Source organism: Suncus etruscus, chromosome 9 (genome assembly GCF_024139225.1).
Source record: "Suncus etruscus isolate mSunEtr1 chromosome 9, mSunEtr1.pri.cur, whole genome shotgun sequence".
NCBI lineage: Eukaryota > Metazoa > Chordata > Mammalia > Eulipotyphla > Soricidae > Suncus > Suncus etruscus.
In genome coordinates, this window is record NC_064856.1 from 81,311,378 (window position 1) to 81,326,628 (window position 15,251).

A 15,251-nucleotide genomic window follows, 5' to 3' on the forward strand; every position below is an offset into this window, starting at 1 on the left:
GGGATAGCATGGAGGCAAGGCGTCTGTCCTTCCTGTAGAAGGACGGTGGCTCACATCCCGGCATCCCACATGGTCCCCCATGCCCACCAGGGGCAACCCCCGAGCACAGAGCCTGGAGCACCCTCCGAGCGCCGCCAGCTGTGACCCAAAAGAAGCAAAAAACAAATCAAATAAAAAAAAAACTAGAACAAAACTAATAAACAAAAAAAAAACGATCAGTTGGGAGATCTTAAGGAGAATCTAATGTCACGATTTACCAAGTTTGGTCTCAGAATGCAGTAAATAAACTAGAACTGAGCAATGCTAATGTGAACTGCCATTAGGGAAGAATGAGGACCTGGTCAACACCAAAGACCCTCCTGGTTTACTGTTGTCTTTGCTGACTTTAATGTCTTCCATTCTATGACCAAAAAATGTAATCTTTAAAAAAAAGAAAAGAAAACCTGGCCTTAAAAAAGAAAATAAACAGTGCTGACATTTAAAAAGAGAAGCTTTGTGCTTAAGTAAAGTTTGAGTGTTTAGCGGCTAAAGATATACCTCAATAAGAGTACCGGCCTTACATGATACTGAGTATCTTTCAAAAATATAGTTAAAATAAATAAACTATATAAATTTAATAATTAAAATCCACATTTTTCTATTTGTCTACTAAGGTAATATTTTCCCAAGATGAAATTATATGAGATTCTATTTTTCTTAGGATCTAGTACTATTAAAGTCTATATTATTCTATCCTTTTTTTTAAATCCAAGTATTAATTTTGTTCTTTTTTTTTTTTTGCATGATGAACACACGATTTCTATTGTTAAATGTCTAGACAAAGGTATTTTTCCATTGTTGACAATATACAGGTAAGAAAAAAAACTTTACCTGTGTTTCCTTGCTGCTTGATCCTTGGTGTTTAAGAAAACACATCTGATTGTACTGACTCTTTGCATGAAATTCCTATAGCTCTAGCATTAAATTCTCATCCTTGAAGTAAAATGATGCAAAAAAATGAGAGAGAGAAAGTAGAAGCTAGTTGTGGGTCTTAGAAATAAGTTGATAAAATTCAAATGAAAGCTTAAGCCCACTGTGCTAATAGCTCCTAAACACACACACACACACACACACACACACACACACACACAAAAGAAAAAGATTGTTTATTTCTGTGCACTTAGTTACACTGAGTATAGTTTTTAGAAAAAGTGCTTTTGTAAACTAATACCAGGATGTAAAAGAGTTAACCAAGAAGAAGCTGTATGAGTATCTAGGGCAAGGAAAAAAAGATAAGAACATGCTCAATATGTTCTAAAAACTTCAGAAGGCTTGTGCGATGTAGAGTGATAGAGAATATGAGAACAGATGGTGGGGAACAGTGAAATGTATTCCAGAATCTAAAATACAACTTAACAATCCATATATTTTATTTTATGGCCATTACTGTGGAGGGGGAAAATGACAGACCTATGCCCAAAATATTCAGACTATCTCCAATCCAAAAAAAAGGTAATCTAAGGTGGGTAATAGTGGCTCAAAACCAGTATGGAAAAGGTGTTCTCACCATTCATTGTCACTGTTCATCATACATTAATTGTATTAGCTAATTGGTTTTATTAGCAGGATTTGGAAAGAAAATATGTAGTGAAGCTAATCCTTTGGATAAATGAAAATGATGGAGTATATAGATGGCACATGAGTTTAAATCATTTAAATATAATTTTATGTGCAATATTTTCAAAGACATCAAAATGTCATGTAATACTACGAATTTTTATTAACTGTAAAGATTTTATGACAGTTTTAAAATCTAGGAGGTATGATTATCTGAAAAGGAAGTTCGGAACTAATGGTGTTCTTTGATGAGTGTGCTAGGCATCATTTATGAGATCTACATAAGGACTTGTACAAGGCCTAGTTCAGTGTCATTACCCAGCCTTTAATGCTATTGATAAGTATATTTAAAAGCTATTGGTGGAGGAGAAATAGTAGGTTCCCAAACTCTGCAGAGCTGCTAGACAGACCACCCAGGTAGCTCTTCCATGCGTAAGTGAAAGACCAAACACCTAAGCTTCAAATGCCTTGGACACAATGCTGTCAGGAGGCAATAATAGGAAAATAACACCACAGTGTGTTGTCAAAAGTTAGGAGGCTATACTCTAAAAGGATTTACTACCAGAGGGCTGGTGAACAAAAGGAATACAAAATAGTCTCAGAAAACTATTGGCATGCTTCAAATGAATAAACTTAAAGATATGAATATAATAATGTTAGCTTATACTTGTTTTAAATTGTGATCCCTAGGAAGCAGGTCCCAAGATCAAGCAAGACCAGGATCCATCTTCAATTTTTTTTTTAGGAGCAAAAGGGAGTTAAGCAAGCAGTAGTGAGCAAAGGCAGACAAATAGGGAGGAATAGAGTTGCAGCAGAGGCCTCTGGAGGGAGCTCTGGATCTGGAATGTTCTTCAAAATTGTCCCTGAATTCAGGAAATCATGACTTCACTGCACTAGCCAAATGCTGGGTACAAGTTGTCTCCAAGTTGCAGTCTGATCTTAAGAAGCAGCTCCTTCACCAGAGTGCAATTGTTTAAAAAAAAAAAGTGTGGCAGCTGATGTTGGGTTTCTCTGTATTTGCTTATTTGTTTTGGAGATGGAGTTACTTGGGCCACACCTGGCTGTGCCCAAGAGTTATTAGTGGTTTTATGCTCAGGGATCACTCCTGGCAGTGCTAAAGGATATCATATATGGTGCTGGGGATAGAATTCAAATTGACTATGCACAAAGCAAACAAGCACCTTCCTCTCCACTGTATTATCTCTCCAACCCACAGGTATCTCAGTTCTGAATAGAAAATTCCAACAGTGGAACAGTGCATTCCTATTGACATGCATAGCAGAATTTAGGGTGCAAGTCACACAGATTAAATAAATAATTTGAGTCTCCGAGTTATTTACTCCAGCCATATCTATGTCATAAGAAGCAGGGAGATCTTTAAAAAATTAATTCTATGATGCTTTTACCTCTGAATATTAACATGTATTCTTATCTAATATTAGATACTAATATTATAAATTTAATGTGGCATATTTTACAGACATGGAAGCCTAATTTTAGTAGATATTTTTTCCTGAGTCAAAGGGAATGGAAAAATAAAATATGTGTGAGAAATACATTCCATGAAAAAATACTTATTCGGGGCCGGCGAGGTGGCGCTAGAGGTAAGGTGTCTGCCTTGCAAGCGCTAGCCAAGGAAAGGACCACGGTTCGATCCCCTGGCATCCCATATGGTCCCCCCAAGCCAGGGGCAATTTCTGAGCGCTTAGCCAGGAGTAACCCCCAGCATCAAATGGGTGTGGCCCGAAAAACCAAAAAAAAAAAAAAAACAAACTTATTCAATCAAAATTCAAAATCACCTTTGAAATTAAAATTTAATTCTAACTTAATTCATATCATATGTATGTGAAATCATATGCATTTACTGTTATTTATTTAATTTCTATAAATTGACAAGAAAGTTTTTAGAATATTTATTTTATATATTTTTTCAAATGCCTAATAGTCACACAGTCACAAACATATTTACTTTAATATTTAAATTAAGTAGTATTCACAAATTAAACATTAAAATTTGAGATTAGGCAAATAAAAATTTTTTTTTGGTTTTTGAGCCACACCCAGTGACACTCGGGTTACTCCTGGCTATATGCTCAGAAATCGCGCCTGGTTTGGGGGAACATATGGGACGCCTGGGATCAAACTGTGGTCGGTCCTAGGTTACTGCATGCAAGGCAAACACCCTATGGTTTGTGCCACCACTCAGTCCTCAAGGCAATTAAAATTTAATAAAGAATTAATATGCTTATATTACATTTTGAAAGTTTTTCTTAAATAACAGAAAAGTTTTGAAGTAGCATGAAAACGTCAGTACATTTTGTTCCAAGTAATGAAAATGTACTCAAATTAAAAACAAATTATGAAGTTTTTAATGTTTATCTACATGATACCTGGATCAAAAATCAAGTAATATTAAGTGTAGAAAGGCATATTTAAAAGAAAAATTGGGAAGGGTAGAGAGGACTGAGTAGAGGAATCATTGTGATTGAACTTTGTTGGTGAGTGTTTGTACATAGGTAGAGATGTGAAGTTTACTATGGAAATTCTATAGATTGGAAATCAGTTAAAAATCAATACAATTTGAGTTAAATCACAAACTTTCTAACAAATTCAATTGATAAGACTATTATAGGTTGCTTTAATTCAAGTAGTTTTACATATGAAGTTTCATTTGTATCATGTTAAGAAACTAACAGGATTCTCCTCAAAAAACCTAAAAGAGAAAGGAAAAAAATCATTTAAAGGAGTCATTAAATATATTTCCTGGGGCCAGAGCAGTAGGGCATTTGCCTTCCAGGCTGCTGGCCCAGGATGGACCAAGGCTCGATCTCTGCATTCCATATGGTACCCTAAGCCAGGAGAAATTTCTGAGCACATAGCCAGGAGTAACACTTGAGCATCACAAGGTGTTTAAGTAAGTTGCAGCAAAATAACCCTTCAGAAGATGTGACTGCCTAATAGCATCAGATTTTCAGTATGAGGTAAAATCTCCTCAAGATAATATCTCTCTTGACTAATTTACCAAAATTCAAAATTCTAATTAGAACTTTTCTCCTTTGTTTCTATTAAAATACAACAACATTAGTCTAGGGATGTGGCTGAGAAGTAAATCACTTTGTTTTGCATGTGTGAAGCACTAGGACCTTTATCCCCATAATACCAGTTTTTTTCTTGGCAAATAAATATGTAAGAATATACCTGGGGGAAAAGGTGAAGTGGTTATTTGTCAGAACAAGATATCTAAATAGCATGACTCTGCGATTATATCATTGGAAGAGAAAAAGTCTCATATTTTATTCCTTTGAACATTGATTCCAGGAGATAAGGATTTTTCATTTCAGCTGAGGAGTAAAACTGGAATACTGGGGGAGGATGAGGATTGGGGACTGTGATCTCAAGGGAAATGAGACTAGGAAGCTCAAACCTGAAGGGTGAAGAGGGAATCTGTGGGGGCAGCCACCACCCAGACGTCAACCAGGAGAATTCTACTTTCATTTACTTTATATGACAAATCCAAAAACTATGCTCTAAAAACAAAATAATACTTAACTATATCTTGAAAGAACATTTAGCAAGTTTTTTTCCTTAAAGTTTCAGGAAAAAATAGAAATGACAACTTGAGTTCCTGGGCAGTCTAAAAAGAGGGCAAAGGTCAAAATGGAAAAAGGCTATAAGGAAGGCCAAGGATACAGAGGCCTGTCCAAGGCTCCACATGAGCCTGCATTTCTTTTGTTTCAACATTTTAAGTCACATTTCACTTTGGATTTCCTTAGAATTATTTTAATTAAAAAAAAAGAATTATTTTAATTCTAGGGTTATTATCTGACTTTATTTTTATTAAGCCTATTGACAAAAGTAACATTTTGGAAACAAGGTGAACATCTCTGTAAGATTTGTAATTGTATTGCTTTATATTAAATTACAATTTTTACATACAAGCAAATATCAATATAAAAATGTTTAAAGATAAATAGAAGAAGGCAAGGTGAATTTCTTGCCTATATATCCTAAACTAAGTAATTTCACAAAAAGAGGAAATATCAAGGAGAAATGGAACAATCATCTCATTTTGTTTAAATTTATTTAGTAAGTAAACTTATACTTAATTAAAAATTTAAAGCATCAAGTATGTGGGGGACTGTCAGTAACTCAATATAACAATATGTACCAGAGCCCAAAAAATAAAGTTTTCTCAAATTCCTGGACACAAGATGTTTTATAGAAAGTAAAGATTTTTTTAAATTACAAACCATAGTCATCCAAATTCTATTTTACTTAAGAAAAATGAAAATGATCAGATTAATTGAAAATGAATTCATCAGATTTTCACTTTCAAGGATCCTATTCTCAGCTTCATATTTTTAATCTTATTTACTTTTCAGTGTCAAATGTATTTGTAAAGATAATTCCTCCTTAAGGAGGGAGATGGGGGACACTGGCGATAGGCATAGGTGTTGGAATTATGGAAACCATCATTAACAGTATTATCTACTGCTGTACCTCAATCAATTTAAAAGTTAAAAATAAGTAAATGAAAATTTTTATTTAAAAAGTCAAACCAAACATAAAAGTCTTAAAGGTAGTTTTCTATCTTTCTTTTTAACTTATAGATTTCCCAATGGTGTTAATTACAAACTAAAAAAATTTTAAATATATTCCCATCTAATGAATGCTTATCTGAAACAGCTAAATCCTATGTAAAATCTTTTGTCCAGAGCAATAACACCTTAAAAATAATAAATTCTTTATTTTTCTCATACGGTAGTATTAAGTAGTAGGCAGAATCTTAAAAAGGTCACTTCATTTGCACTGAACATTTGTCTTGTTTCTATGTTCAATTGAGAAACTGCTGCTCGTAATACTTGCATGAATCAGGCTAAAATAGATGTCAATAGGCAATCCAAGGGATGGAAACATATGCAGGAAAAGCAGCCTAGTTATTTGAGCATCTTGGTGCAAAGCTAATTGAGAGGTAAAAACAAATTAACTGCTATGGAGAAGGACAATCTCCCTGAGAGACTGTGTACTTGTGGCAATAAGGTTCAGTGGTTGCATTTAGTCTGAGGAACTGCTGGGACAGTAATCCAGCTCTGGCCTGGGGACTCTCCCTGCTGACTGCCCACCTGGCAATTCTCTGGGCACCTCAGAGGCTGTCAGGAATGCGCAGAGAAAGCCTGTCTCATTTCAACCGGCTCCACATGGGAGCTGAAGCCCCCACCAATTGCTCTTTCCTGATTTTGAGACAGACACAGTTTTTCTCTTCAGTGGGTCTAGAGAGGGAAGATTGTATCCTCCTCACAGAGAGATTTACACCTGGCTGCAGATGCCAGTCAGGAAACAAACTGGGGTGAATACACTGGCATTTCCCCCCATGGGCCACATACACACACAAAAGGAAATAAAAGAAGACAAAATGGAAATGAGCACTGGGAAGGGGGTAGCAGCAATATTTCATGCCTACTGCTGACAGCTATCTGTGAGGAGTTAGAAAGTATTCATGAGATCTCACCTTTCTTGGCCTTTAAAAATAAACAAGTCAACATTTAGAATTATGGTAAAATATACATATGGAAATTGATTATCTCCATCAGATTTTTTTCATTATTTAATAAATATTCTTTAAATAACAATAATAATCTAGATTACTCCAATTTTTGCTACTCTAGCCAAAATTGCTTAGAAAATAAGTGTCGGGACCATTGGGTAGGGCACTTGCCTTGCAAATAGCATACCCAGGCTTAATATCCAGCATGATAAATGGCACCAAGTCTTCCAAAGAGTGATTCTTGAGCACAAAGCCCTGAGACCTCTGAGTGTGGTTCAGGATAATTGAAAGTCAAGCTGGCATGTTTTATACTTATTCTTATTTTGGCATATCCTAAACTAGCTTTCCTACATTTAGCTCAAATAACTTTGGTAAGATACCAGAGAATCTCAGAAATTCTGAATATTTTTATGGAAAAGTAGTTAAACAAGAATCAAAAAATATTGTACTAAAGAAACAAGGACATAATAAGCAAGTAGAATAATACTGAGGACAGTCCAATAAAATTCTTGCCTCAATTTTTAGATAAATGAACTAATTTATCTTTTTATAGTTGTTTAATTATCTCATGCACTGTTAATAAAAACTTCCAATTAGTGGTTATATAAATTGAAACATTTTTTTTCTTTGCTGGTTTTTCAGTCACATCTGGTTGGTGCCCAGGCTTTATTTCTGGCTCTGTACTCAGGGATCAGAGTACAGATCAGAGAGTAAGGATACTTACTGTGCTTTGGAAACCATGTGGAATTAGCAAATTAGGGTATTAGCAAATCTATGTAGTGCCAGAGATCAGAACTGGGTTGGCTGCATCCTGCCCTCTGTATTACATCCTACTGTCTGTAATATTCCTTCATCCCTAAACTCTTTTTAATTACAACAAAATATAATGCAAATTTCAAATGACTTGATGGTTCTTGTGTCATTGGTAGAGTAGAGCATATTCAAGTATCCCAAGCAGAGAGAAGACCAGGAGAAAACCACAGATAAAAGCTAGCAGCCTTTTGTATAAAAATCAATTTATCCATTTTTCAATAAATACTGAAATTTTAGTGAAGAGTTAAAATGTATACATACTAGTCTCATTATCTTCAAAAAGCTTTACTATTGTTCTAATCGCATTAAAATGTGATGAACTTTGTTAGAAATTTGTGTTAGGCTTCTATTTATCTTTCCATAGTACTTAATACATCATCTTGCAAACAATAAGTATTTGATACTATGTGAATTTACTGAGCTATTGACTGAAAATCTTCCTTCCTATCATTGGTAGAACAAAAATTGTTAGAATCATGTTACACAAAGGATGAATAGGATGCTGCCCAAAGCAACTCAGTAAGAAGTAAATCTCTGTCTTATGCTTTTAGAGCAAGTAAAAATTTGTTATGCTATGAAAGAACCATACAACAAACAATGTAAGAATGTAAAGATGATCAAAGATGATCAAATCTCTGAATCTTGTTTTAATACATGTTAGCAAATTTCATCCCATTATCTGACTCATAATTTCTGAATATACTCCGTTTCTATAAGCTTGAATGTCAGCGGTGAAGTCAGCCTCAGTTAAAGAGTACTTGTAATTATTTCTGATAAACTACCTGTTTTATTAAAGTGGCGAGTGAGGCACCTAATGATAGGATATGGATTTCCAAACCTCCATTAAATTGTGAAGGATTATTTTCTTATTCAAAGTCAGTATCTACTTTTAGGGCTGATATTTAAGAAGTCTCTTTGCCTCAAATTTTATAGAATTTAGAATCTGCCTTTTTTGACTATTCTAATGGATCTGTTCCTGCTTGTAGCAACAGAAATAAAACCCACAGAGTATCACTAATTAACTGTGTATGAAAAGCACTAATTCCATTGAAAGAACATCCCTGTACCCACCTTCTACTCACTGCCCTATGCTTTCCTCCACCTACTCACACATCCCACACTCCAGCTCATCAATTCACAGTCACAATTACCACCTTCCAATTCATTTCTCTACCCACCATCCCTTAAAGATTTGCTAATACCCTTTCCTATGAATCCTTTCTTTCCTGCTCTCCCAGGGAAATGCTAACATTTCTGAGAGCATCTCCATGGGGATGAAGAGGAGGAGGAGTTGCAGGAAAAGAACAGGACTGGGGAAGCAGAAGTCACTGAGCCATGGCTATGACAGATGTTCTCAGAAGGGCTGGGGAGAGAATATTGCAGTGACAGGGAATTTTGGTAAGAAAGTTTGGAATAACAAGGTATTGCTCCTCAAAATTTGTTGCCTAGAGAACTTCATACATTATGGTGCACGTTGAGTATGGTATTGAAGTTTTAATATGGTATTAATCACAGTAAGAATCCTCAACCTAAAAGGCACTATGATATGATGCTAAGATAATGTACCATAATGCAAAAAATGCTTACTGTGACTGTGATACCCAAGTTATGTGAGGGCATATGGATATGACATGTAGGTATGGGAACGATCTTGCAGAAATAAGTTATTATGTATCATTTAAGAATTTTGGAGATTTATTTTTAGGAAATTTATAAGATTTCTGTTATTATGCTATTTTCAACTTTCAAAAAGTAACTTTCCATAGCATAAAGACACATCCATATTTAGTTGTTCTCAACTCTAGTAAACTCATTCAAACTTGGTGCTCCATTGTATTATGTGATTGATAAAACTGGGCTAACTAAGGTAAGAGATCACCTTGGAATATCAAGATCAAACTAAAATATAATATTTTAAAATAAACTGAAGTTATAGGGAGGAAAAACTCAGGAAATAGGAAACCAAATATAAATAAAAAAGCACTACAGAGGAATTTGAACTATCTCTTGTCTCTAGTTCTTAGTTAAATATCACTGTTTCAGAAGCTTTAATTAATTAGCTAATAAATTAAAAGGCATAATTAGTCATTTTGGTTCTTTTACCTTTTTGGGGGCAACACTCAGATGTGTTCAGGAATCACTCCTAGTGGGGCTAAGGGAACTGAGCTGTGCTGAAGAATGAACCTGAATGGTTGTAAGCAAAGAGAATCTCTTATCTACTGTTTTATCTCTCCAGCCCTTATTTTTAAATTTTTTAAAATATTTTTATTTAAACACCTTGATTATAAACATGATTGTAGTTGGGGTTCAGACATACAAAGATCACCCCCCCTTCACCAGTGCTTCCCATCACCAATGCCCCCTATCTTTCTCCTCCCCCACCTCCTGCCTGTATTGGAGACAGACATTCTACTTCTCTCACTCATTAATATTGTCATGATAGTTGTTAGTGTAGTTATTTCTCTAGCTGCACTCACCACTCTTTGTAATAAGCTTCATATCATGAGCCTGTCCTTCCAGCTTTCTAGGCATTATTACAATAATGTATTTTATTTTTCTTAAAACGAATAGATGAGTGAGACCATTCTGTTTCTCTCTCTCACCCTCTGACTCAGCATAATAATTTCCATGTGCATCCATATATAGGAAAATTTCATGACTTCATCTCTCCTGATGGCTGCTTAATACTCCATTAGGTATATGTACCACAGTTTCTTTAGTCATTCATCTGTTGAAGAGTATCTAGGCTGTTTCCAGAGTCTGGCTATTGTAAATAATGCTGCAATGAATATAGATGTCAGGAAAGTATTTTTATATTGCAATTTTGTGTTCCTATGGTTTATCCCTAGGAGTGGTATAGCTGGATCATATGGGAGTTCAATTTTCAGTTTTTGGAGGAATCTCTATATTGTTTTCCATCAAGGATGGAATAGTAGACATTCCCATCAGCAGTGAATGAGAGTTCCTTTCTCCCCATATCCTTGCCAGCACTAATTGTTCTTCATCTTTGTGATGTGTGCCAGTCTCTGTGGCATGAGATGGTACCTCATTGTTGTTTTGATTACATCTCCCTGATGATTAGTGATATGGAGCATTTATTCATGTGCTTTTTGGCCATTTGTATTTCTTCTTTGAGGAATTGTCTGTTCATTTCTTCTCCCCATTTTTTTGATGGGATTATTTGTTGTTTTTTTCTTGTTTAGTTCTGTCACTACCTTGTATATCTTAGATATCATCTCCTTATCTGATGAGTATTAGATGAATAGTTTCTCCCATTCTGTAGGTGGCTTTTGTATCCTAGGCACTATTTTTTTGAGGTGCGGAAGCTTCTCAGCTTAATATAACCCCATTTGTTTATCTTTGATTTTACTTGTTTGGAGAGTGCTGTTTGCTCCTTGGAGATTCCTATGTGTTGTCCTATATACCTTATGGTTTTAGGTCTGATTATCAAGGTCTTTAATTCATTTGCATTTGACCTTTGTGCATAGTATTAGATGAAGGTCCAGTTCACCTTTTTGCAAGTGGCTGACCAGTTGTCCCAACACCACTTGTTGAATAGGTTTCCCTTGCTCCATTTTGCATTTCTTGACCCTTTATCAAAGATTAATTGATTATATGTCTGGAGAACATTCTCTGAATACTCAAAATCTATTCCACTGATCTGAAGGTTTGTCTTTATTCTGATACCATGCTGTTTTAATGACTATAGCTTTGTAATACACTTTAAAGTTTGGGAAAGTAATGCCTCCTACATTCTTTTCCCCAGGGTTGCTTTAACTATTCATGGGTATTTATTATTCCAAATGAATTTCAGGAGTGTTTGTTTCACTTATTTGAAGAATATCATGGGTATCCTTAAAGGGATTCTTTTATTCTTAAAGTTAATATAATGGCCCAACAGAGTGATCTAAATCCCTAAAGAAAATAATTTTGGAGGTTTTTTGTGGGGGGTCACACCTGGAAGTGCTCAAGGGTTACTCCTGGGTCTGTGCTGGGATTTGAACCAAGGTCCATCCTGGTCCATCCTGGCTGCATGCAAGGCAAACACCCCACCACTGTGCTATCTCTCTGATTTCAGAAATAATTATTAATGTAATTTTGGTTCACATTTTCATCAGATACTTTTGTAAAAGTAAGTGAATAAAAAGTGGAAATCAAGTTTATTATGTCCTTTCATTATAATGACAAAATATATTTATTGATGTATCATTTAATTCTTCACATTATATATCATAAGATGAGATAAAGTTACTATAATTGAAAGCAGTATGGTTCTTGTCCACATTGAATCAGTGGTAATTGTATTGGTATGATACTTCAAGTAAGAGAAGCTTATCCACAGTCCATGGGAACATAAGAGTTTGGTTAAGTAATTAATTTATGTAAAATGATTGTAGAACTGGAAATGAATATTTTGCTGTATAGTCTGCAAAATATCTCTTCAGTTGGTATTAGAAAATTGTGCTCCACCTGAGAGTAATTGCAGGAAGATGTCTGTTCTAATTGATATGTGATTCTGAATATTTAGGGGATGCTAATCCATTTTTGGCTCTATCTTTTCAGATACAAGAGTTCAGAAAACAACAGTTCTCAGTTTCATTTATGTCACTCCAAAAACCTATTCTTAACCATCAAGAATAATCCATTATAGCAGCACAAAAGTTGATTATGTCTCCACTTTAATTGGATTCACTGATTTCAAAAATCATACTAGTAAAATGTAATAGTATTTATAAAAGAAAAGAAACAAAAATCCCTTTTCTTGTTTTAATATGGTCAATTTAATAAGTTTATATAAAATTTAAGATGACTTATATACCAACTGGCTTCTGGAATTCCTGAAGATTATTAAAATTAGAGATCTCAAAGTAGGCATCAATCAATTTTATCATAAAAACAAAACTTCTGGATATGGTGAAACTGATGTCTTTAAATAGGACTCCAGACAATTTGAAAAAGTATTTATAATTGGAAAACACAGCACAAAACCCTGACTATGGGGTTATTATTTATTGGAACACAGAAAGATGGATTTATATTCAGAAAAACCAGGTGTCCTATGTGGAAAAATTGAGGGAAGAGAAAGGACAGTAGTGAGGTTGAGTACTTATTGGGGAAATGAATCAGAAAGGAGAATACTTGAGAGGAGGAAGAGGAAATCTGAAACAAGGGTAGGGTGGCCAACAAACCCACTTTGCCTGGTTCTAAGAGGTTTCCTGGAAGTGAAATTTTTAGGGAAAAGACCAAGAATATCTTTTTATACAAGGGCTTATGGATCCCTCGTAGGAGGTATTATGTTTTTAATTTTAAATAACTTTTACTAATTCAAATTACTAAACCATTTTTGGACAGAACAGTATAACCAAATAAATATAATTTGTTTATTTTATTTATATAAATTTCTTTTTTGTTTACTTGTATAGAAATAATTTTGAAGAATGATGAGTAATAATGTAGGTTCTGAAGCCCATTCTTATGGGGAGTGGAACGTCAAATGAAAAAACATGAATCTCCAAGCCTCCTACCATTTGTGAAGAATTATCTTCTTATTTAATTCCCTTAAGCTTCTGTGAATTAGTGATATAAATTGTTCAAAAATAAAAGCATACTTTCTGAGACAAGCACATTTCCCTTCATGTGGCAATTGCTGGTACAAACAGGTGGATATGAACAGCACTAAGTCAACCAAGTTCCATCTCCTATCCCATCATATAATCAATAGTTTATACTTTGCAAATGACTGAGTGGATCTATATCTAAGTGAGAAATCTGGAAAAGAACAATGTTCCTTTACTATAGGAAGCATTGACCTTGATGTCTTGGATATTGCTTCCTAATCCTTTAGCTTACTAACACAGACTATGAGAAATTAAATATTATATTTATCAAATAATTATTATATTTCACTCAGGTTCAACATTTATGTCACATTTGGTAATGCTCAGGAGTTACTACTGGCTCTGCATGCAGTAGTCACTTCTGGAAGTGCTCAGAGAACCATATAGGATGCTGGAAATATGAGGCAAGCACATTACCATCTTTACTATATCTCAAGTTCAATTTTTTCATGGTTTATGTTCCAGTAAAACATAAACATAAGAACATCATTTTATAAAGTTATACTTAGAACATGTTTATAGTACTACATTTACAGAATAGAACTCGATAATAAGAAAAGGAATTTTATCAAAATGAAATTATTTTTGTCGCCACATCCATATATTAAATAACCAAAAGGAAGTGAAGAATAATAGCAATCATTTCTTAAATATGGAGGAAACTTAATATTAATAATCTCTTGAAATATATAACATAAACTATAAAAATAATATCAGCTTAATACATATAACATGTTATTATGAACATTGCTTTAAATTACTTAAGCTATTGATACCCAAAACATTTTAGCCAAATATGAAACTGTATTTTACTCTTTCAATTATATAATAGCAAAGAATCGGGATATTTAGACATCTTGTCCTGACAAATAACCAATTCACCTTCTCCCCAGTATATTCTTAAGTATTGATTTTCCCAAGTGAACCTGGACATGTGTCACATTTATCCAATATAGATCTTTTTCCTTGAAAATGTAGTTTGAACATCAATCAGTCACCTAGCCCCTTACTATTATTTCCTATTGCCACTGTCTGCAACTATAAAAATTTGATTATCATTTGTCCAAAGAAATCATATTTTAAAAAGCTAAAACATATAATGAAATACTGTGTTAATACTATGTATTTTATATAGACTCCTAGGAAAAATAAATGTTGCTTGGAAAAGTATTGCAAACAGTCCCATGATTTAATTTCTTTTAATTTTATTAAAAGTACTTTTTCTGGATTGAAAACTAGTTAACGTTTATAAGTGCACACATCAAAACCTCCAGGGATTTTCCTTTAAAAGATATCCTTGATGGTAATATTAGTACTTGCAAGTCAAACTCCAGTTTAAGAAAAGCATGAAAAGAAATTCAAGCTGAGTGGCATTGTTATATACAAGGGTCTTCAAATGGAGCAGTATTTTCATCATTGGTTGAACTCAATGAGACTCTCAGAATGACACCCACCTTGAGCTGCAGGCCTCCAGGGACAAGAGTGTTTGCTGGAAGGCTTTTAATGTGTTTATAGACATAAGAGGAGAATTGCTCCTGCTCAGCCTGTAATTGGGGGCCAAGTTTAGAAAGATGACCTCTGTGACTTTTGATAGCTGTCTGCAATTCATCAATCAACCTGGTCACCTGAAGGGGTTAAATTACAAGAGTTGTTAGCAAGAAGTAATTGTTGATGTCACA

At 34.4% G+C, this 15,251-nt stretch overlaps 1 protein-coding gene across 1 annotated transcript in view; it reads right to left on the reverse strand.

Moving 5' to 3' along the window:
• Positions 1-15,251, reverse strand: part of DCDC1 (doublecortin domain containing 1) — a 469,965-nt gene that overhangs the window by 284,215 nt on the left and 170,499 nt on the right. The window contains exon 10 of the mRNA XM_049780695.1: positions 15,027-15,197. Within this exon, the coding sequence (XP_049636652.1) occupies positions 15,027-15,197 (171 nt within the window). The remainder of the gene's footprint in view (positions 1-15,026; positions 15,198-15,251) is intronic.